Below are 21,786 nucleotides of genomic sequence, written 5' to 3' on the forward strand. Positions count from 1 at the left end.
TAACATTTATACTGCATCCAACACGTGCTTTGAAAGGCTTGGTGAGGTGATTTTGTTTAACATCTTCCTCATCTGGTATTCAGGAGGTTGTGGGTTCGATCCCGACCCTGATGCATGTCTATTTGGATTTTGCTTGTTCTCGCCGTGGTTGCATGGACTTTCTCTGGGTCCTCCGGGTTTTTCCCTCCATTTCGAATGTGATGGCCTTGTCACTTCTGAGAAAGCTATAAAGCTCTGGGCCTTACCTGGTAAAATTAAAATAGATTAGTTTTATTTGATTGGCACATGAGCCCACGTGAGATATTTCTGGTCACCACCACCACGGGTGCTGTGTGTTGTATGGAGGAGGAGGAGGAACACGTGGATACTGCTGCAGCCAGGTGTGGCGAGGTTGGTGCTCCAGAGGCGTCTTGGCTCGGCATTGCCCTAAATATAATTTGGTTAATTCTTCATTCTAGGAACGAGTCGGTGGAGGGATCAACGCATCACAGGTTCCACTTTGTTCATTCGTCAAATGTTTTAGAATCAGAATCTTTATTTATACTGGAAGAATCCAATGAGCTATGACGCTCTTTTTCACAGATGTCAAGTAGGGGCAGGTCAGAAAGTGACAAGAACAAACGAGACAAACACAACAGTAAAAAGTATAGGGAAGCTCAGCCATTCACCAAATTTAAATAAAAAAAGCCAAAAATGATTGTGATTAACTCAGTTTGGTATTGTATACATTTGTTATGCAGCCAGCAGGTGGCTGATTTTATTTGTTGTGTTTTGTTGGATTGCTTTTAAAAGCGCGCACCTCTGGCAATCCAACATATCAAATTGATAGTGCATTCGGGCGTGAGTTCGGTACCGCCTGTAGGCAGTTTTTCGTTCTCACGGAGCCTTGTGAGTAGCGTGGGGACATCTCCGTGGTGATGGCATCAGAAGTAAGCATTGGCTCGTGTTGCTGTTTCTGCATCGCTTGGGCTTGTGTCATCAGGCTTTCATGAATATGTAGTGGATTCAACCGAGTCGCAGACGTACTCTTTGGAGGCAAAACATTTATTAATACTCTTTTGTTCTTTAGGTAAAGTCACGTAGGTATAAAATAGATCACGACGTTTTGAGCGCAACACAAGCGTCCGTCATCAGGTGGGAAAACATGGTCTGCTGCTGATGCAGACTGTTGCAGACTTTTAAAACAGTCTGCATCAGCAGCAGACCATGCTTTCCCACCTGATGACGGACGCTTGTGTTGCGCCAAAACGTTGTGGTCTATTTTATTAAATTTTTTACCTACGTGACTTTACCGAAAGAACCAAAGAGTGGATTCCTGCAGTCACGAAAGCTTCAAATCAACATTTATTAATGCCTCTGGCGTGGCTGGCTCCACCCTTGGCCACGACCACCTTCTAGAATCTTCTAGCAGGATCTCGGACCTGACACGTGACCACCATTAGCCCCCACTTGGGGGCCCTGTGTAGACTTTACCAGTCACGTGTCCTTCGCGGTCAACCAGAGTGCAATGGCCCTTAGTTTAACCCCATTCCCATGGCCGGCACTCTTACGACCTGTCCTGTAGGGGTCGGCACTGCACGCAGAGCGTGGTGCCATCCAGCGCTGTCAGTCAGCGCTCACCGAGCCCCTCCAGGGCCGGTACTGCACCCACATACGTGGTGCCCGCGATGTCAATACATCGCACGCCGTGCCTCTCTCGGGCCGGCATTACACAGTGACGTCCGCGATGTCACTACAAATGTATAACATTTAGTGAGCGTTTAGCAAATAGTTAACCCTGCAGTGATGTCTCATCACACCCTATTTGGGGCCTAAGATTGGCCTAGCTAATGATTACTTTCTTGTTTGGCACTGCCATTTAACTTGTTTACATGTTTAGCGCCGAATAAAACACCATGATGCGTTTCTCAAGTCTATTTTGACCACCCAAGGTATGACACGCCACATCGTTTATATTTCCACCGGACTTGTGTTTGACAAGCCGCTAGCCGTGTGGAGCCCACGGTATTAACGCTGCTAAGGTTGGTTACCACTCTAATATCCAGACTGCACACGTGTTTGGAAATGTCAACGTTGCTTTTAAGCGGCATCTGTTGAGGTCTGTCCTACACTCCATGTGAACACGATCATACAGTGTGCATATTCGTTCCCATTTTGTACGGTAGCCAGACCCGTGTGAAAATATGCAACGCGTGCTCGTGTGTGCGAGCACGTGTGTGCGTGCGCGTGCGAACGCACAACAACCTAATCTCTTGCCAGCTCTAAATGACCTGGTGCCAAATAATTACGGAGGCAGACACGGCTTCAGTCACGGTCCATGTCGGCAATTGTTTAGTAATCGTGCAATTTTACAGGCGTTAGAAAGATTACGTGACCGCCGAAAAGGCCAGCTGTGCATTGTAATAAAGTGACCAAGGGTTTCGAGTTGAATCGCCGTTCACTCGCCCCTCTTGTGATCCAGACAAAGATTTGCAATTCTCCTAGCTTGGCAGCATGCGCATGTCTTGTGCAAAGCTGTCGGCCGTTGGGTGAGAAGCTGGCTCTGTGACCCTCGTTCCCTCCACACATGGTCTGTGCTGTGAAATTATTTGAGACTTTCGCACACGTGTACATGTTTTCGCAGGACAAAATGCTACGGTGAGACACATGTTTTGTATTAGTTTTTTTGGTACTACTTGTTTACCCGGGAAATCCTCAAGACTCCCTCTAAGGGAGGGTGCTGCCAAGTGTTTGCAGTAGAGGGCAATGCTGCTGTGTGTAATCCAAGTTTAGGACATTTTCAGCTAAATTTTCAACATTGGGGATGTTTGGCCAAGACCAGTGGACATGGTTTATTTTAGCAATGGGAGGAAACGTACATGCAGTGTTTATGTACGTACAGCCCTTTGTCAATCCACTGGATGATGAAGTCCCCCTCCTCACACCATGCGGCTCACGCAGGATATTTCACTTAACGTTGGACAGTGTGAGTTGGTGAAAGCAAAATAGTTGTTGTGAGTGGTCCATTCTCCCCAGCTGTTTAAACGTGGCCATGCTTGTCCCGAGCGATGCTGATGCATCAAGCACAAGCTTCCAATTTGGGAACGATGTCACTGCATTTTTTAATGTCCGTAATTGGTCGTGAACCGAGGCACATTTTCCCATAGGGTTCAATGTAAATCCGGTTAATCCGTTCTGACCTTTTTTTTTGGTTTTTGAAGCACAAAAATATGAAACAAATTACAATACACATTAGTACTGTACAGTATAGTAATGTATAAAGAGAGAACACTAACCTTGCTTGAGATGACTTCAGTAAGCACTCAAACGGGTGAACTGTACAATACAGTAAGTACAGTATTGTACAGTACAGTACAGTACTGTATGTGCTAAAAAGCAAAAAGTCACTGAAAGTGTCTTCACAGTACTCGCACTACTTCTTTCTGCGTCTCTTCTTCTCTCCACGATCTTCCTACAGGAAGTCACGACCATGTGACAGCCTGGAATTAGCATTAAAATGGCCGCGGCTCCTGTTCGTGAACCGAAGCGGAGTTCGTGAACCGGAGCATATTTTTATGAACTTTTCTGTTCGTGAACCGAGTTGTTCATGAACAGAAGTGTTCGTGAACCGAGGTATCATCATCATCACTGTATATAAAAGTCTCCGCGCGCTCGAGCTTGCGGGGGATTTGGCTCTCGGACGTTTGGGTTTAAGACCGAAATAACTTGCCAGCCAGCACACCCTAAGCCCCGCGGTGGGAATAGGCTATTCCGTTTTCACGTCCATAAATTTTAAAGTCGTTTAATTAACGAATTAGTGGCATTCTTATTTTCATTATTTACTTATTGCGAGACATCGACCGTACCAACTCACGACAATTGCCTGGGGGGGGCGGACTCTGCCAAGTGATGCGCGTTGCCTCCAGCTCATGGGGGACATTTTATTTTACGCGTTTAACATGAAATAAATATACACATCACGCTGCCGATTTCTCTTCACAGTGTGATGTCCTCTTCCCCCCCCCATCCCAATGCGTGCAGTTACTGATATAAAGTCCTTAGATATTAATTTAATATTATTTAAGTGCTTACATAGTATTATTCTGCCTCGGCCGGGGGGATGGTGGGGGGGGGTAGCGGCCCAGCTCGCAGCCTGGCAACGTCTCACCTCCTCCGGCTTGCCAATCTAGGCGAGGCCGCGGGCTCTGCACGGGACGAGGCGTCACCACGCCAATGTCAAGTACAATTTTATTGAATCTTTCGCTAACAACTCGGGTTTATTGGTTACTATTATTAAACAAATAAGTTTACAAATATTACAATGATAATGTTTGTGTGCACATAACTCTGCTTCATTCTTTACTATTATGAAACTAATAAGTAGCCTAATACTGTATTACTATTATAATGTCCGTGTGCAGAAACTACATGCGTGTGCCTAAAGTCGATGCCTGTGTGTGTAAGTCGATGGGTTTCTATGTGTGTGGGTCCATGTCTGTGTGTAAGTCCATGTATGTGTCTGTCTTTTTCAAATGGACAACGCCCGTGTGTGTGTGTACGTACAAGTGTTTGTGTGTGTCAGTCCATTTGTATGCGTATCAGTCGCAGTGTGTGTTAGTCCACGTGTGTGTAAGTCCATACGTGTGTGTTTCACTCGATGCGTGTGTGTAAGTCAATGCGTGTGTGTGAGTCAATGTGTGTGCATGGCTCCATCTGAGTGTGTAAGTCAATGTGCGTTTGTGTGTCTATGTGTGTCAGTCCATGTGTATGTGTGTACGTCGATGTGTATGTGTGTGTCAGTCCATACGTGTGTGTTAGTCCACATGTGTAAGTCCATACATGTGTGTGTCACTCGATGTGTGTGTGTGTAAGTCGATGTGTGTTAATCCATGTGTCTGTATCTAAAGTAGATGTCTGTGTGTCACAGTCCATATGTGTATGTGTGTGTGTAGGGCAATGTGTGTGCAAGTCTATGTATGTGTGTGTAAGTCCATGTGTGTGTGTCTTAGTCGATATGGATGTGTGTAAGTACATATGTGTGTGTGAGTCCACTTATGTCTGTGTGTGAGTCTGTGTGTGTGTGTGTGTGAATCGCTGTATGTGTGTACGTCGATATATGTGTGTAACTCCATGTGTGTGTATCTAAAGTGCATGTCTATGCGTGTGTGAGTCCATATGTGTGTGTGTGTCAGTCCATGGGCGTCTGTGTTGGTCGCTTTTTGTGCATGGCTCCATGTCAGTCAGTGTAAGTCCATTTCTTTGCGTGTCTGTAGGTCCATGTGTGCGTGTGAGTGAATGTATGTGCTTTATTGACCTGCTCAAGGCCTATGATACCATCAGTAGGCCTGGCCTCTGGGTTATTCTTCATGCTTTCGGAGTCCCTCAAACTTAGCTCACAATCCTTAAGGACCTTCATGATGGTGAGCGGCCCCGCGTCAAACTACGTGGCCGTCAGTCAGAGCCATTCCCTCTACACCTTGGGGTGTGACAGGGATGTCCTCTGGCTACACATTATTTAACATATCTTTTGACCACGTAGTTCGTGAAGCCTTCAATGGCTGTACCCGAGGAAACCATAAGGTACAGATACAATGGGAGGCTGATCCGATGCCCGTGTGCGGTCAAGGGATGCCTCCCTATTGTTCAACCATGTTATGTATGCCCATGCTCTGGTGATTGCTGCTCACTGCTGCTGAACCTGGAGCTTGCCACTAAGAGGTGGGGCCTTACCATCAGCCCCACCAAAACTAAGCACCTGCCTGGGTATTTTGTACCATCCGACAATCCACCCCCACAACTCACAATTGGTGATGCGGCAGTTGTGGAGAGATCGGAGAGATTCCCATACCTGGCCAGTGTGCTCATGACCGGCTCCGGTTTAACAGCAGAGGTCTCACTCCAAATCAGTCGAGCGCTATTCTCTTTTCATCGGCTGCGTTACGCTGTGTGGAAGCTACCTGGTCTCTCGCTGCGCATGAAGCTCCAGGTCTTCTCGGCCACGGTAATTCCCTCCCTTCTCTACGCTTGCGAAGCGTGCACCCCCCTAATGGAACATCTTCGCCAGTTACAAACATTTAGGCTGGCCTGCTAACGATCTATCCTGGGTTTAACCATATGTGTGTGTGTGTCTAAGTCGATGTGTTTCTATGTGTGTGGGTCGATGTCTGTGTGTAAGTCCATGTGTGTGTCTGCCTTTTTCGCCCGAGCAACGCCGGGTACTTACCGCTAGTATAACTATAAAGCTTTTAACGATTTCCAAACGGTGTTTAAGCGCATTGATGTCAGAACTGGATAATGCTGACATTTTGTAGCTTGAAAGGCACCGAAGGGAATAATTTGGGAAGGAGTTGAGTTCATTAAGGGTTGCAGATTATTAGTATCTACAGCGGGCGTGTGAAGCAGTGGAGAAGGGGTTTCTTGGCATTGAGTGTCGAGGACTCGTGGAGCATTGGAATGAGGGTATGCATGTTGAACTTCTTTGTCACCATATGTAGCCAACCCTGTGGTGGTGATTGTGGTCATGATGGTGGTGGTCATGATGATGATGGGTGGTGGTGGTAATTTTGATGGTAATGCACTCGCACAATCTATTGGCATGCGTAACATCGTGTGAATGACCGTGAATGAATATACAAGGAACATTTCACTTCACCAGGTGGGAGCCAGCGCGCACCGTGGGTTGAGATGCTCGGGCTCTCCAACCGTTTCCAGCCATTAAAAGGCAATCCCTCCGTGAAGCTCTTGAGTGCTGCCCCCCCCAGTGCAGGGTTTGCGTTTCCCTCGATATAACTAGAGCGGTGTTTGTCCTCCGTTTGCACCTGTGTTCCGTTTCGGCACCCTGCGTGTCCCACCCACTTGCACATTGTGACCCATGTGTCTCGATTTCTATCGTGCCCTCTGGTCCACTTGCCCTGCCTCCATTGGTCCCCATGTGTAATACCATGTGCGCATTCCCCTTTCCCCGGCTTCCACTCTTCGCATTATGCCATTTATGCAGCCTCTCAAAGGAGATTTTCTTCAGAAAATCCGGATGCTTGGACGGAAAATATAATTGCACCATGGGTTGTGAACAAATGTTGATGTTAAGGTGGTTTGTTTTAAAGGTTCCTGTGTCACTGCCAGAAATCTGGGTTCAAACCCAGGCAGCTGCTCATGTTTAAAACGGATTGTGAAGTGCATTGAGTTAGTGTTTTATTATTATATTCATGTATTTTTATTTTACCAGGTAAGGCCCACTGAGCTATATAGTTATTTTTCAGAAGTGACTTGGCCACAAATGATAGCTCAACAAAGTGGATCGAATCCACGACCCATTGTATACTAGTCGAGGTAGTTGACATCTCGCGACAGGACAATGTTTCTATCGTGTAAACACTTGATTTTTCCTTAATTAGCCTAGCATATGACCTGAGAGCTAAGATGGGACTCTGCCCATCAGGATGTGTTGAGCCACTCTGTGGGACACAGTAGCGCCACCTGCTGAGTTGACTGCAAATGCCATTTCCTTGGAGTCCGTGCCACGGAGTTTCTGCGTTGTCACGATGCTGATGACTGCAGTAGCTCCAGAAGTGATCGGTCTCCACAAGGCACCGTAGCACGAGTATATGAGCACGGTTGGCTCCGTACGGTGTGAAATAAGTTCGGCATGCATACATTAGACACGTGTTTGCTATCGGCCTGTGTCACGAGTCAAGTTGGGTGGGGTAAGTGGGGCAGAGTGTCGCACGGCCCCGGCGGGACGGCCCACCGGTTGGCCTGTTCTTGAGCAAGCGAGCTGTGGCCAGGAATGCCGCGTTGCAGCTGCACGTGACAAATCCTCGGGATTAACGGCGAGTGAGGTGTCGTGTCCCACGCTTCCCTTTCACGCCCAGGTGGCGCAATGCAGCTCTACTCTGCTTGAGTCGGCGGGGAGCGGCTGAGGCGAGCAGTCAAATGCACGAGCCGTCAGCCGGTGTTAAATTCGTTAACGATGAGTGCACCGAATCCACGAATATACCATTGCGTGGTCAGGAAGGTGGCTCGTCAAATCAAATGTTTAGTCCTGTCTGAAATGCAGCTCCCGTCTCTCGCTCTTTGTTTCAGCTGCCCAAGATCCCCGATGCATCACGAGACTCCCATTGATTCTGTAGGTTGGCAATAGTCTTGCCAGTTCTTTAGCCCTGAATGCAACGACAGTAACTCAACCGTTCGTAATGTTGGTGTATTTGTCTTCGAGCATGAAAATGTCTAAACCCTAGCAAAATGTGTATCTTTCCCTGTTATGCAAGACTGAAGCAAGGGTGCAATAGTCCAGCATTTCTGTGATTTGGTATCGCGATGCACTGGCACCCCAAGGTTGCTGCAGTAGTAATGGCAGTTATGTATTGTAAGTGATAGACATTATTACCATTGGATACAAATTATAAAAGTGTGACACCTACAGTAAAGGCTTTGGAAGCCAGACGGGAGTAAACTAATTCGGGTTTAGCTGGAGATAGGCCGTTGAAATACAGAACCCAGGGAAAAAAATAAGGCCTGCGAACAGCGTACATGTGCCTAACAACTAGGCCTTGTGCACATAACGTGCAGGTCTAGAGTTAAAAACTGTGGGAAATGAAGTCCAAACCAAAAGAAATAATATTCTAGATTAGTGGGAGGTTGTGCGTATGTTGAACTTTCGCACTGTCCGTAGCCAACCGTGCGAATTGGAGGTGCGGTTAGTTTTTTATCATTGTGGGCAGGGCTACCATGGCAGCGAGTGAGGCAATGAGAAGCTAATTGCATCTGAATGAGTTTGTTGGCTGAGCCGTCGTTTAAGTTGGTGTGGAACGTGAGTCTAGTCGAGACACCATGCAGAATAAGAATATTTATACTGCAGGAATCCGATGAGCTTTCAAGCTCTTTTTCACAGATATCCAGTATGGGCGGGTAAGAACGCTACAACAGCAAACAGTACAAAAACATGAGAGTGCAAAGTACATGCAAGCTCCAAATATACAGCAGGCGTCAGTCGGGATTGAACCCACGACCTCCTCTTGCATGTTGCGCGAGGTGACGTTTTGGAGAGGAGACGTTTGGGCAGTGTCTTAAGAGGAAGAAACTCGGCTTTGTGATTTATTTTCCACGTCACCCTCCACGGTGGTGCAATTGGAAACTTTTTTGTCAAAGCAGGCAGACCAAAATCACGATTGTTTGGCCACCGCTGTGGCTGACCATGCTGCATTGCAAAAGCAATGCTTTGGGAATTTCACTTTTTTCCAGCGTAAGGAATCGTTTGGTGAATACTCGGTCCCAGTGAGGGTGTTGCTGCCCCTTATGCTTTTTTTTCCCCATAACAACCTCGCTGAGACCCCTTTTTGTCAGGAGAAGGTCCTGCCAAGTGTTTTTGTATTCGGGGGTGGGGGGCAATGTTGCTGCTGTTTGTAATCTCAATCGAGTGATTTGGAAGGTGTTTTTGTAGCTATGAGAGGGGAACCCAGTGCCCTTGTTGCCAGGATGTCAACCCGCTGCGCCACGCTTCCGCGTGCTGTGTTGCTTCGCTGTTTGTGTGTGCGGTGCTTGGGTCTCATTGTGGCTTCTCTTTCCTGTCTGTCCTCTCCTTTGCCGTGTGACCCCCTGCCCCCCACCCTCCTCCCCACACCTGCCTGCTCTTCTCTCAAAGGGAGGATTCAGGCCAATCCAGGTAATGACCCTTTATTAATTAACACTTTGCTTATCCTCGGGAGTATATATAATTGTATTTGTTGACTATGGGAGTGTCTCAATGTTGTCTGGATTTTTAGCACCCACCTGGGTCAGATGTAGCACTTGTCCAAATCTTGCTTTGCTTCTTGTGAGGTGCATTGAGGTGGTATTGCTGAAGTGTTATTTTTTTACATGATCCCATATTTTAAAAAGGTTTTATTTTATTTTGTTCACATCCTCCCCCCCCCCTCATAACAACCACCACCACCATTCCTGTTCCATCTTCATATTCTCATGATGTGATCATTCATTCCCCTTTCATTCAATCCTTTAATCATCGTCGTCATCCTTCAACAATTTCACTTTCACCAAATTCACACAGATTCGCCCCATTGCTTCCTCTCCTCTATTTAATTCACCTCATCTCCACCATTACATTCGCACACATTGTACCATTCTTAATTCTCTGAAGCGCCTTGGTTAAGGCGCCTATATAAATTCCGTTAAGATAAGATGCGTTTGTTAGATATTCCATTATGATGCTTGTTTACCCAGAAAAGCCTCAACTTGTGGCGTAGGGTCCTAACCAAGTTGTCAGTGGGGCGACATTGCTACGTGTAGTCCCAATTGAGTCGTCACTTGTGGGTAATATTTCGGCATTGGGATGTTTTGGCCAATACCATTTACTTTGTGTATGTGTGTTTGCGCGTTTTAGGGTGTATAGGTAGTGTAGCGGTTGGCGCGCTGCGCTATGAACCCAGCGACTCGAGTTCGATTCCCGCTCACGACCAACACTGGTCCTGGGACTCCCCTAGGTCGACTCAACCTCAAATGAGTACCTGGTGCGATGTGTAAACATCGTAACTCGGGACACAAAGGCGGCCGTGCGTGGTGTTGGCCACCCACCCCCTCTTTGGCCGTGCCGGCCTTCAAAGGTGCTGCTCACTAACAGCACTTGTCCAAGCAGTCTGTTAAGGCTACACGAGGGATCTTTGTTTTTGCTATGGGAAGAAACTGGAGAACCCAGAGGGGTGAGGGGGATATACCTATGCAGAGACAGGAAATATAAACTCGACACAGAAAGGCACCCGAGGTGATGAATCGAACCCAGGCCCTTCTTGCTGAGGCACGAGCGGCTACTACTATGCACCACTCTGCCACCCATATGCCGAGTGAGCAATACATTTTCAATAAAGCGAAATAATACCCTGTTACGAGCTGGAGTTTCTCGAGACTTGCAGATTATTGCATAGCCTTGATAAGTTCCCTGGTAGTTCTGTTTCCTGTCCATTGATTAAAACTATTCTGCATTTGCTTCTCCTGTTTCTACGTACTCCATTAGGTTTATCATGTGATTTTGTGTATATAGACACAGTACTTGATATTGACTTATGAGAAAATATTTGAAAATCTCAAACTGTAAATCTGTGACAGTGTAATTATTTTTTCCCCAAGATATGTAAATTGATTTTCTGAATGGTAAAAATCACGAATGTGATGAGGTTGATAATCTCGAATGCATCCTTCTCTGGGATTTGTCATGATTGGATGGGTGCACTTGCACGAGTGTGCAAATGTCCCAAACGCTGTGGCAGCAAATTTTAAACATTGGTTTGCGAACTAGCACGGCTGCCTGTCGTGGGCTGGGAGCCTTGCGGCAGCTCGAAGTGGCGCGTCGGCCACGAGTCGGCACCACGCTTGCCCCGTTTGCCATATGAGGGAGCCTTGTGCAAGCGCTGGTGCGGCGTTTTTTTTTTGCGCGCGTTTGTCCCTGTCAATTTTGCGGTGCGGCGTCGCGACGGGCGACTGTTTCACGGCACTCCGCTCTCTGGAGCGGCCGTCCATGCGGCACGAGTGGAGTTTTTTTTTATTTGTCGCCAAGTACTTTTTCCGAAACGCTCGGCTGCCGGCCCTGCCGCTCTCTGAAAAAGAGGTTTCCTCGTAGAACTTTTTGGCTCTTAAGAGGTCGCATGCTGCTCGACGAGAGGGATCGGGCTAATTTGCAGGTGCTTTGCGCGAGCGTGGCGCTGTCGCCGAGAGTGCTGACACGCTGACAGCAGCTTGGAGTTTTGGTGGCCTTTGTGTGGCACCCAAGTGAAACGCCACATGACTGAAGTGGGGCGGGGGGGGGGAGGTTTTTAGAATGATAGAACTAATTCCAGGGTGGTCAGAGTACAGAGCTTGAACTGTGGCCAGAATTTTGATGCGAGCATTTAAACGTTGCCGATTGTGACTTAGGATAGTCGGCGTTCTTGTCAGAATGAGTCTATTAATTTTCCTCGTTTGACATTTATTTTTACTTCATTTGAATGTCGTGGTTGAAATGCAACATGGCAGTTAGAGATTACTTTTTTGTATCAAAAGGCCAAGGTATATGAACCGTAGTCATGTTTTAAAAATATATCTCCGTTATGTCTGCACACGTGTATATACGATTGTTTAGCCGGACTGATAGGTCGCTTTTGGTAGCATATACTGGGTACCCCATTGGCTTGTGTGGCAGAGTAAAACAGACTCCCCTCATTGGATGGGGATGCCTCAACTGGCAGTGACGAGGACTATGTGGAGGTGAATGCACACGTTCCGATAAGGTAATAACGTTCACGTGGTTGTGTATTCGGACGGGCACATTTGCTGCTCTGCGATTGGTGAAGCGAGACTATGGGAGTCGTAAGGATTATACTGTGGGAAAGACTTCTATTTGGAACAACTTCCTGAGAAGCCACGTTGAAAGTTTTTGGACCCCACATTCATCACAGTTCTACTGCTGGTCAAGGCGTAGACCGTGTTCCTGCTGTTAGACTACCTCTCAGCCTTGGCACCTTTTGTCATGGAGTTTTTATGCAGTTTACAATCGCTGATTGACGCGTAGGTTTACCGACTCGGAGCAATCGCCCCTCTACTGTAGACCAACCCCCCCCCCCTCGCCTTTCCTCGTGCATTGCAACACCTTGGCCCAAATTGTCTGCAATTGCAGCAAGAACAGTGCTGTCCTCCCCGTCCTGCATAGCGCACGGAAGCGGTTACACGTCGGCCATTTTGAGCGGAGGGCCTGTGCAGATCGAGTCAACAAAGCAGCTGCTCTTCTACTCGCACACGAAGCTGTATACCCTGCTCTCCTTGTAAATGGGTGGATTCCGAAACGAACTCACGCTTTGGAAATGCGCCTTGAGAGAGCTTGACGCCCCTCCCACCCACCCGTTCATTGTAGGCCTTGCACGGGGTCGAAGGTGCAGTGTCGCCAAGAGAGGGGGCGCCGTGTTAAGTCGAGGTGTGTCTGTGCACGCGTGTCCTGACCCCCTCTTTCTCCCCGTGCTACCCCCCCCTCCCCATGCCGCCCCCCACCACAGTTCATGCAGCCGAGGCCCGTGAGCCAAAACAGCGGACCCCGCGTGGCCGGCAGCCAGCCCAACATGCGCAGCATGGCCCCGGCGCCCGCACCTGGCATGTACCAGCCCGGCACGCAGCAGGCTGCACCCACCATGATCAACCCGCTGTCGTACAGCATGCAGTACTCGCAGGCCACTGGCACGGGGCCCCAGTACTACTTCACCACACAGAACCAGGTGCGTGCCGTCTCCGCAGCGCACCCCCTCCTCCTGTTCTCCCCTGCATAGTCCCGCGCTTGGCTCACCCTCGGCGCCGGCACACGGGTGCCATTCCTCGTGGAGCCTGGCGGGTAAGTGTGCGTGACTGAACGATGGAGAGTTCAAACTGCCCAATTGGGGGACTGCAGATGGTGCAGATGCATCAAAAGTTGGGGAATTGGAACATAGCCACACCGTATCATTGTGTTTTATATATGTATTTTTTTTTTATTATGTGAGCGTGCATGACTTTACCGAAAGACCCAGAGAATATGAATTCCTGCAGTCACGAAAGCGTTAAGTCAAGAATAAACAAAGTCTTCATTTCAAATCGTTATCATCCCACGTAAATTGTATAATTGCTGTAAAGCGCCTTAGTAAAGGCACTTTTAAAACTAGACAAGATAAAGACAGCAGGCGCAGGCAAGCGCACTCGTGCGATCAGTCAGGGGGTGAAGTCGTCGTGATCTCCGCATTGTTAATGAATATCGCCGAGGTGTTTTGTGTCAACGCATGGCCCCCGCCAGAGGGTAACCCGTGGGTTCTAAATCGGCCCTCTGTTGAAAGGTAAAAGTTCCCCCACCCCTGGGAGGCTGAAGCGGCGGTAGGTTTCAATGACTTGGCAAGAATGTCGCTTGGCTTTAAAAGAGTCCTGCCCAAGCGTGGTCACAGGTCCCTGGTAAGGCCAAAGCGTTGCTCTGGCACCGAGGCGTATACCGGCGCCGGGAGCGGGCCCAACACTGCCTTAAAGATGGTGCTTTCTTCATGGCCTCGGCCAGGATGTTCAGCACAGGTGACTCGGAGAACGATATTCTTTTTGCACAAAGGGGTTACATGGGCCTGGAGGGAACTGTCAATGTAATGGAAGTCAATGTAATGGAAGTTGCACTATAGAGAAAGAAATCAAACCTGGCCCACTGGGATTGTAACACAAAAGCCACTGTGTGGGTTTGTAAAGTAGCTTCCTCTTAGAGACATCACTTTCGTGAGCCACCCGCATTAAAACAATGATCAGCCACGGCTGAGGTATTGGTCCTACCGTGTTTCAGATCTGCCTTATGTTCACGAACACGGACCGAGACATGTTGCTTAGTTTCCCTAATGTAACTACTGCTGCAGACACAGCGTAGTTTGCAGAGTCATAACTGTCTGTAATGTTTACACTTTAGACCTGGCAGCCCTTTAATTAGGGGAAGCCCACCACCATCACTACCCACTACGACCATCACCTCTAGCAGCAACATACCTGACATTAACATTAGCTATCCTGCCCATGCTGCTGACACTTGGGCTACGCCCGTTTTAAACCTTTATAAACAGTTTGCCTTTAGAGGCTAACTCCCCTTTTCCTGATGACGATCGCTTGTGTTGCGATCGAAACGTCGTGGTTTTTTGTTATTTTCTTTGAAGCTATTTACGTGACTTTACCAGAAGACCCAAATAATACTTTGTTTATTGTAAGCGGTGGTGTAGTTTTGATTACGGTAGAGCAAGAGAGATTGATAGGGAGTCTTTGGGATAGGCCCTTGTGGTCGTAGCTCCGGGTGGGGGGGGTTGTTCCGGAGTGGGGGGGGCGTGACAGGGTTACCGGAGGCGGAGGGGGTGAATGGGTTACTGGAGACGGGGGGGGGGGACAGGCTTACCCGAGGCGGAGGGGGTGAATGGGTTACTGGAGGCGGGGGGGCGTGACAGGGTTACGCCTCCCCCACCCACCCATGACAGTGCCACCACGAGGCCCCTCCCCCACATAGCGAATGACACGCATGCAGGCAGCACAGCTGGTAAACATATCTGCGGGCCACGGTGCCGCCCCCCCCCCCCGGCCACCATGGGACGCTGTCGATCGCTTGTTTACGCGAACATTTGGCTTGTTTTGTGAACAAATTGGTCGAGATTCTAATTGGTCATAAATCCAGGTGACCCCCCCCCCCCCCCACGCACCTACGACCGAATTGGTTCCTGGACAACGGTCGTAAGTCGAGCCCTCATCTCCCATAGGTACAATATTATACATTGGGGTTCCGTTCCTGGAAAGCCATTTCATACCATAAAAACACTAAAATTGACCACGAAAATGAATGAAAATAACCCTAACAAACACATATTGTAGCTTAAAATAACTTTTTCAAACATTTAAGTAAAAACAAACACATTTGAAAATCCTTTAGTACTTTTCTGCTCGTGCATCACATTTCCTCTTCTAAGACAAAGCGAAAGGCAAATCTTTGAAAATGTGAAGAAAATTTGCTAAAAAGTGAAAGGCGTTGCGAAAGAGATGCGTTCGCTCAAGGCGCAGCTTCAGACAGATGGGCTATACTGTACATATGCATACATTGGAAATGCAAAGCAGTGCCATCTGGCGACGAGTGTGGCGATGCTTAGCGCATGACATGTGCAGACTCGTCAGTAGCAGCCGTTAGCGGTAGTAGATACGAGTAGGGGATCGCAAGTCGAGCCATCATAAGTCGGGGATCACCTGGATAGAGAATTCTCGTTAAATCGTAAATTTTTGTAGGAAGAGTGCTCGTTAAGTGAGACGCGCCTCGAGTTAACGGATGTTGCCTCCAGAGGCTCCCGAGCAAGGGGCGTCGGGAGCAGCGCTCGAGTGAGTCGTGTGTGCGCACGGGCGAGGATTGCGTCATGGAAAGGCAATTGGGGATAACAGGTTTGTGGGGAGGTTGATCCCGATGTAGTAATGGAGTACCGTGTCTGTGTGTGGGGAGCAGCAGTGTGTAACGGTTAGCACCCTGCGCTAGGAACCCAGCGATCCGAGGTAGATTTCTACTCACGGCCAACACCAATGACGATTATCTACCCTAGGTCGACTCTGCCTCCAATGAGTACCTGGTGTGGTGTGTGAACATCACCACTGGGAAGACAAAGGTGGCCGGGCGTGGTGCTGTCCACCCCCCACTCCCTTGTGTGCTGTCGGCCTTCATAGATGCTCGGTAACAGCACTTTCCCCAACAGTCTGTTATAGGCGATACGGGGGGGTCTTTGTTTTGGGAAAACACACCTGTAGTGACCAAAACACTTGACAGGGTTATATACAGCAAGCGTCTTCAGTTACTGGATGCGGCCCGAGGAATCTTAGAAGCCCAAAATTGACATTAGATGAAATAGAGGATCAGGCCATTCATCGGCTCTGCTCCTGTGTCAGGGGGGGGTGACGTTTGGCAAGATGAGAGCAAGTGTCGCTGGGGTTTCAGGGACACTTTTCAAGCGTGGTGTGAACCAAAGTTTATCCGTGTTGCAGACCCGAATGCAAACTTTTACTTCCCCGGTGCCGTGTGTTACCCGGGCCGACGTAGACGACACCTTTGTTTCCAGCAAAAACAATTGCAGTAAAATTTCACCATTTTAAAGTCGGCTTTGGCTGTCATCCAATAGCAATGTCTGTTCATTAACAGGTCACCATCAACAATATAAAACCACACAGCCACCATGGAATTGATCCGATAAAGTTCTGCTGCATATAGCATTTTTGACTCGTTTCAAATTTTCATCAACGTCTCTTTAAAATGTTTTTCCATTCCCACCCCACCCCTGTCTATATATGGTTACCATCTTAATCTATAGTCGGGAGGAAGAGTTTTTTTTTTAATAGCTGCCTATCGATTCCCTTTATTTTTATCCTCTTAAAAATATATTTTATCGATTGACCTGTGAAAAAAGAGTGAAGGGCCACCTCTGTCCAGCCTCTCCTCCCCCGTTAAGCAGGTGAGACACTTCCCACAAGAACCCTTCTATGTATAGCCGTGCCTAAGATTCCCCCGTGCCCACCAGACGATCTTGGGTGAGGCCTGGAAAGGACGCGGCAAATGCGCAAGGTACTGTGGTGCGCGTTAATAATAAGGCTGCTTAACACGTAGGAGGCTTTCATGACCAATATTATTAATAACAAAGGCTTTTTTTTGGGTTAGATGGCTTAAATATAAATATGACGTGAAACCCTTCACCCGACAGCCAGTTAGAAAGGTTTGTCACGTGCACAAAACGTGCCAATTAGTTACTAGTTCAGCACACTTGTGTGTTGGAGAGTAATCCCACCACATTTACGATTCGAGTACCATGAAGTTTTGCTGGTGATCCTGGTAGAAGCTGGTTGTAATCAGAAACATGCGTTTAGAGAATTTGACTGCTATACATTTCCACGTGATAAGCCACTTTGTTGAGCTATCATTTGTGGCCAGGTGGCTTCTGAAAAAGAGTTTATGTAGCTCGGTGAGCCTTACCTGGCAACATGAAAAATAGTGACGCATGGCCTACTGTTTCTGAATATCGCTGTACGGGATCTTTAACGTCCGTTGTGAAGCGGGCGGCGTGGATCTTTGATAATGTCTCTGCAGGATGAGCCAGGGAACTCTTCATTTCTCGAAGAACCCAAATCAGACCAAGTATTAATACCACCTTGGGTACTTGTATAATAATGTTACGATTTGCATTTGTGGCGCTTAATTGCCCCAGCAACTGAAAAGCGCCTCCCGTCGCATCGTGTCTCACACACTCGGAGGGCGCGTACCCCCTGGTGTAAACTGCTCGTGTGGCACAACGCAACTGAAAGCCAGCTTGTGAGTGGGGAGTGAGTCTGGCATTGAGGGGCGATGATTTTGCTTTGTGCCATCTCAAATCGAGGAGCGTCCCTGAACCGCGCCACTCCCTAATGTAGAGGTGGGGCGGTGGGTATAAAAAAATAAACCTCCAGGTTAATTGAGCCGTAGGAATTTAAACTCGTAAACAAGGAGCAACATCATCATTGGTTTAGTAAAGCAAGCTGGCCGCTTCTGGTAAACCTATAAGTAGGAGCGGTTGCCGTGCTCTCAGCTGACGAAGTTTGCCGCGTTTGGTTGACGTTGCCTGGTGTCGCGTCGTCGTGGCTCGGGAGGGACGGGGCGTTGGGTTTCGCAGTTGAGCCGTGCGGCACCGAGGTGCTCTGTCGACTTCTGCGGCGTGGCCACCGAAAGCAACTTCTGGATGTCTTCTACTCGGCTGCGGTGTCAGCTGGTCAAGTAACGTTTTAATTGCTCGATCCCAACTCGTTTGGACTTCTTTGCCGCCTCCTGTGTTGACCGACCCTGCTTTTCACTCACGGATGGTGGATGTTAACGGCGTTTTTGTTTCTGAGCGTGGAGTTACCTCAATTGAGTTACTGAAAAGGAGGTCCTGTCGACGATGCTGGAGACCTGACAGTTGTGTGGCACTCTTCATTCGGAACGTGCTTGTTGACCTTGGTGTCCCATCAGCCCCCACCCCCCCCCACCAAAGTTAAACGAGAACCACTGCTCTCTCCAAATCACCCGGGCACCTCCAATTTGTTAAATATATTGTTCCCATGTGAAAGTCATCCATCCATGCAAATAGGACGCGCACATCAGAGGAAGGCCTCGTGTAGTAATCCCTCATGGGCTCCACCTTAGATCCCACGTTATATTTCAATGGAGAGTGGAGCACATCCTGTGGATGGGGGTATGTCCGTCCCCCGCACGTCCGATTAGCACAGGTGGCTACGTATGCTGTGAAAGACGTTCTACATACATTCCTGATCTGCAACAGATACTTGTCACACACGCCCGCCACTTGCCTGCCCCACTGACAAAGGGAGTGTCTGCCCACAGAGATTGGCCTGCCGCTGGCACTGGTATAGCCAGTGGCGTTGCACGGACTCGGTAGCACACTTTGTCCAGCAGACGGCACTCAAGTGATGGTGCGTTAGCATGCAGCGACACTTTATCTGACCTGAGGTCAAAGGTCATAGATGCTTCGGTGAAATACCTCGGTGCCCCTAAATTCTTAAGGTAAGAATGAGGCCTCGCTGGACGCTGTACGATGGGACTTGCAACTAGATTCTGTGAAAGTTGGACGGACGGTGAGAGATTAACGAAGTTGTGCGTGTCTGTGAGATCAATATGTGGGGGAGTGGAAGTGTAGTGGTTAGTGTGCCGTGCTATGAACCTGGTGACCCGAGTTCGATTCCTGCTCACGGACACCAACACCAGTGACGATTATTGGAACCGGTTCTGGGCCTCCCCTAGGTCCACTCAGCCATTTTAAACGTGACACTTCATGTAAGTGGCCATTTATTGCTCAGTGGTTGTGTTTTTTTGCTATTTTATTAAATTGTGGAGAGTGTTGAACACATTTTTGTGAATTAACTTAACTGGGAGAAACAACACTTACGTTCTTAATCGCAAACTCAAGTTGACGGTAGAATAGTTGAATGTTAAGCTTTGTTAAGGCACAGCATATGGAAGGGATCGTGCAAAACGGACATTGTGATTTCAGTGCTGCACGCCAACCTTCCAGAGTGCTTTCCACACAGACCGTACAGAATTATCCCGATGAATGAATAACCAGTTGGGGAAATGCGGTAGAATTACCTCACTGGGCAACACTGATTCACTAATCAGTGGGCTGTGTTGATATTAATTGCGTGAATCGCTCCAATTAACACGGTTGGCTATGTACGGTGTGAAAGAAGTTCAACATACGTACGAGAAGGGAGCTTTGTCGAGCTGCGTGCCTGCGCTCTGGTGTGTGTGGACCTTTGCTCAATGTGTCGCTGTCGGTGGTTTCGCGACACGTCTCTCTCCGTGCGCTCTCGCGGCCGCCACGGTGGTACAATACAATGCGGTACCACAATACTACAATGCTATCTCCGTTCACTGCAAGGCGACCCAGAATAAACATTGCTTGGGCAAAATAATAACGGTAATTAACTCGATGTTAATATAAAATATAAATCGGTGTAGATTATGGTGCAATGCAACGACATGAAGCATTTTTGGGTGTGTAGCATTCGGTCTCGTCCTGGTCGAGTGGTCAAGTTGTATTCACTGGCCAACTAGATACCACAGCAGGGAACAAAACCTCTGATCGAGCAGAGGTTGGTGAGCGATTGCAAAAGAGAGGGTAGTTATATTTGCGGCACGGATGTGCGGATTGCAGGGGGAGGAATTTGTAAAAGCATAGATGGGAAGTAAGACGCAGGGCTGTGACCACCATTAGAGATATAATTGAATATCAAGGGAGTGCAAGGAAACAGTTGCCTGAGAATGGGAGATCCAGACACCCGGGCTGTGCCGTGAGAATCTGTCTCCCTGCGGCACATTGCGTCCCATGCGGAGAAAGCCAAGGCTCTTGCAGGCACTCCTCCATCAGGGTCCCGGGCAGCTCACCCGGCCGCAGAGTACGGACCCCACGGACACGCGCCACTTCACCCGTTCCGATGACGTGCGTGTGCATCATCGGTCATCGGGACTGAATTGGAATAATTCTTAAATTAAAAAACGTATTCGGTACTGAGGCTCCCACAAGGGAGGGGGGTTGGGGGCGTGTGCCACAGTTTGACGCCAGCAGTTGTAGAGTACGGTCGTGCCGCTACAGTTCTCTGCAACGGCACTACTACGCTTCTGAAGAAAATTAATGCCGAGCCGCTTGCACGTTCTGAGATTCGGTGGTGAACGGGACCCCACCCGGCAACCTGCAGACGTCATCGGAACGGTGACGGTGTGGAGGGGTGTACGGCGCACTCTGCTTTTGTCGGCTGTGGTGTCCGTCGCTGCCGTGGCACGTCACCGCGCATTTCCCTTAATGGCGCCTTGCCCTCCACCTTTTCGCTCTGTGTCCTGCGTGCAGTTCCGCCCGTCGTACGTGAACCAGACGCCGCAGTACCCGGTGCAGCCGGCGGGCACCGCGTCGGCGCTCTTCTCCGGGCCGGGGCACGGCACGGAGTACCCGTACGGTGAGAGCGACCGCACGCAGCCTCGGGGGGGGGCGGGGGGGGGGCTTCCACCGTCCAACCCACACGCCGAGGGAGGGTGGAGGTTGGTACACCACGTATGCATGATGAAACATGCGTAGCGAACTCATGGTAATGTATATCCATTTATCATTTGACTGCTGGATGACGGCCACTCTACCTGTGCAGGTCATGATGGATTGCCTTTAAAGTGCAATAGGGATGTGCCAGTGATAACACTTGTGACCTGCAGCAAGAAATACATTGGGGTTCGATTCATGACTCGGGCGTCTTTCTGCGTGGAGTTTATTTCAGCCCCTGTTCTACACGGTCTTCCTCCCGACGCTAAAACACATACAATATCATTGTTTTTGGCTAAACATCTCACTGTTATTGTCAGACCCTCCTTGACAATAGTTGTTTGGACTCGGTGTGGCTTTCCTGGGGAAATACGCAACGATGGTTACTTCTCCATGCTGGTCAGTGTGGGTTGATATCACTCGCTACTTGCATTCGTCTTGGCCGGGAAACGAACTCAGGGCCTCGGGTTTGTGGGACAGTGCTAACCCCACGGTGTTACCACTCCACCTCCGAGCATGCATATACACACGTCTGTATTAAAAACAATACCCATTTCAGAAAGGATATTACTTTGAGCTTCTGTGTCAATCTCCTCATTGAGTATTTCCACGCGAGAGGAAGCCTGAGATCTCGCGCATGAGGATAATATTGAGAACGTGCAGGTAAGTCTGCAGCCGACCTACTATACCTCCACCCGACCCGTCGGCCCCCCCCTTTAAAGATGGGCGTTACACATGA

General features: G+C 48.8%; 1 protein-coding gene across 1 annotated transcript in view; it reads left to right on the forward strand.

Annotated features, from left to right (window-relative positions):
• EIF4G1 (eukaryotic translation initiation factor 4 gamma 1) overlaps positions 1 to 21,786 on the forward strand; it is a 135,396-nt gene that overhangs the window by 61,242 nt on the left and 52,368 nt on the right. Inside the window, exons 7-9 of the mRNA XM_078869511.1 lie at positions 9,620 to 9,640; positions 12,993 to 13,208; positions 20,865 to 20,970. Coding sequence (XP_078725637.1) covers positions 9,620 to 9,640; positions 12,993 to 13,208; positions 20,865 to 20,970 — 343 coding nt within the window. The remainder of the gene's footprint in view (positions 1 to 9,619; positions 9,641 to 12,992; positions 13,209 to 20,864; positions 20,971 to 21,786) is intronic.

This window comes from Lampetra fluviatilis, chromosome 28, assembly GCF_964198595.1.
Source record: "Lampetra fluviatilis chromosome 28, kcLamFluv1.1, whole genome shotgun sequence".
NCBI classification, from domain to species: domain Eukaryota; kingdom Metazoa; phylum Chordata; class Hyperoartia; order Petromyzontiformes; family Petromyzontidae; genus Lampetra; species Lampetra fluviatilis.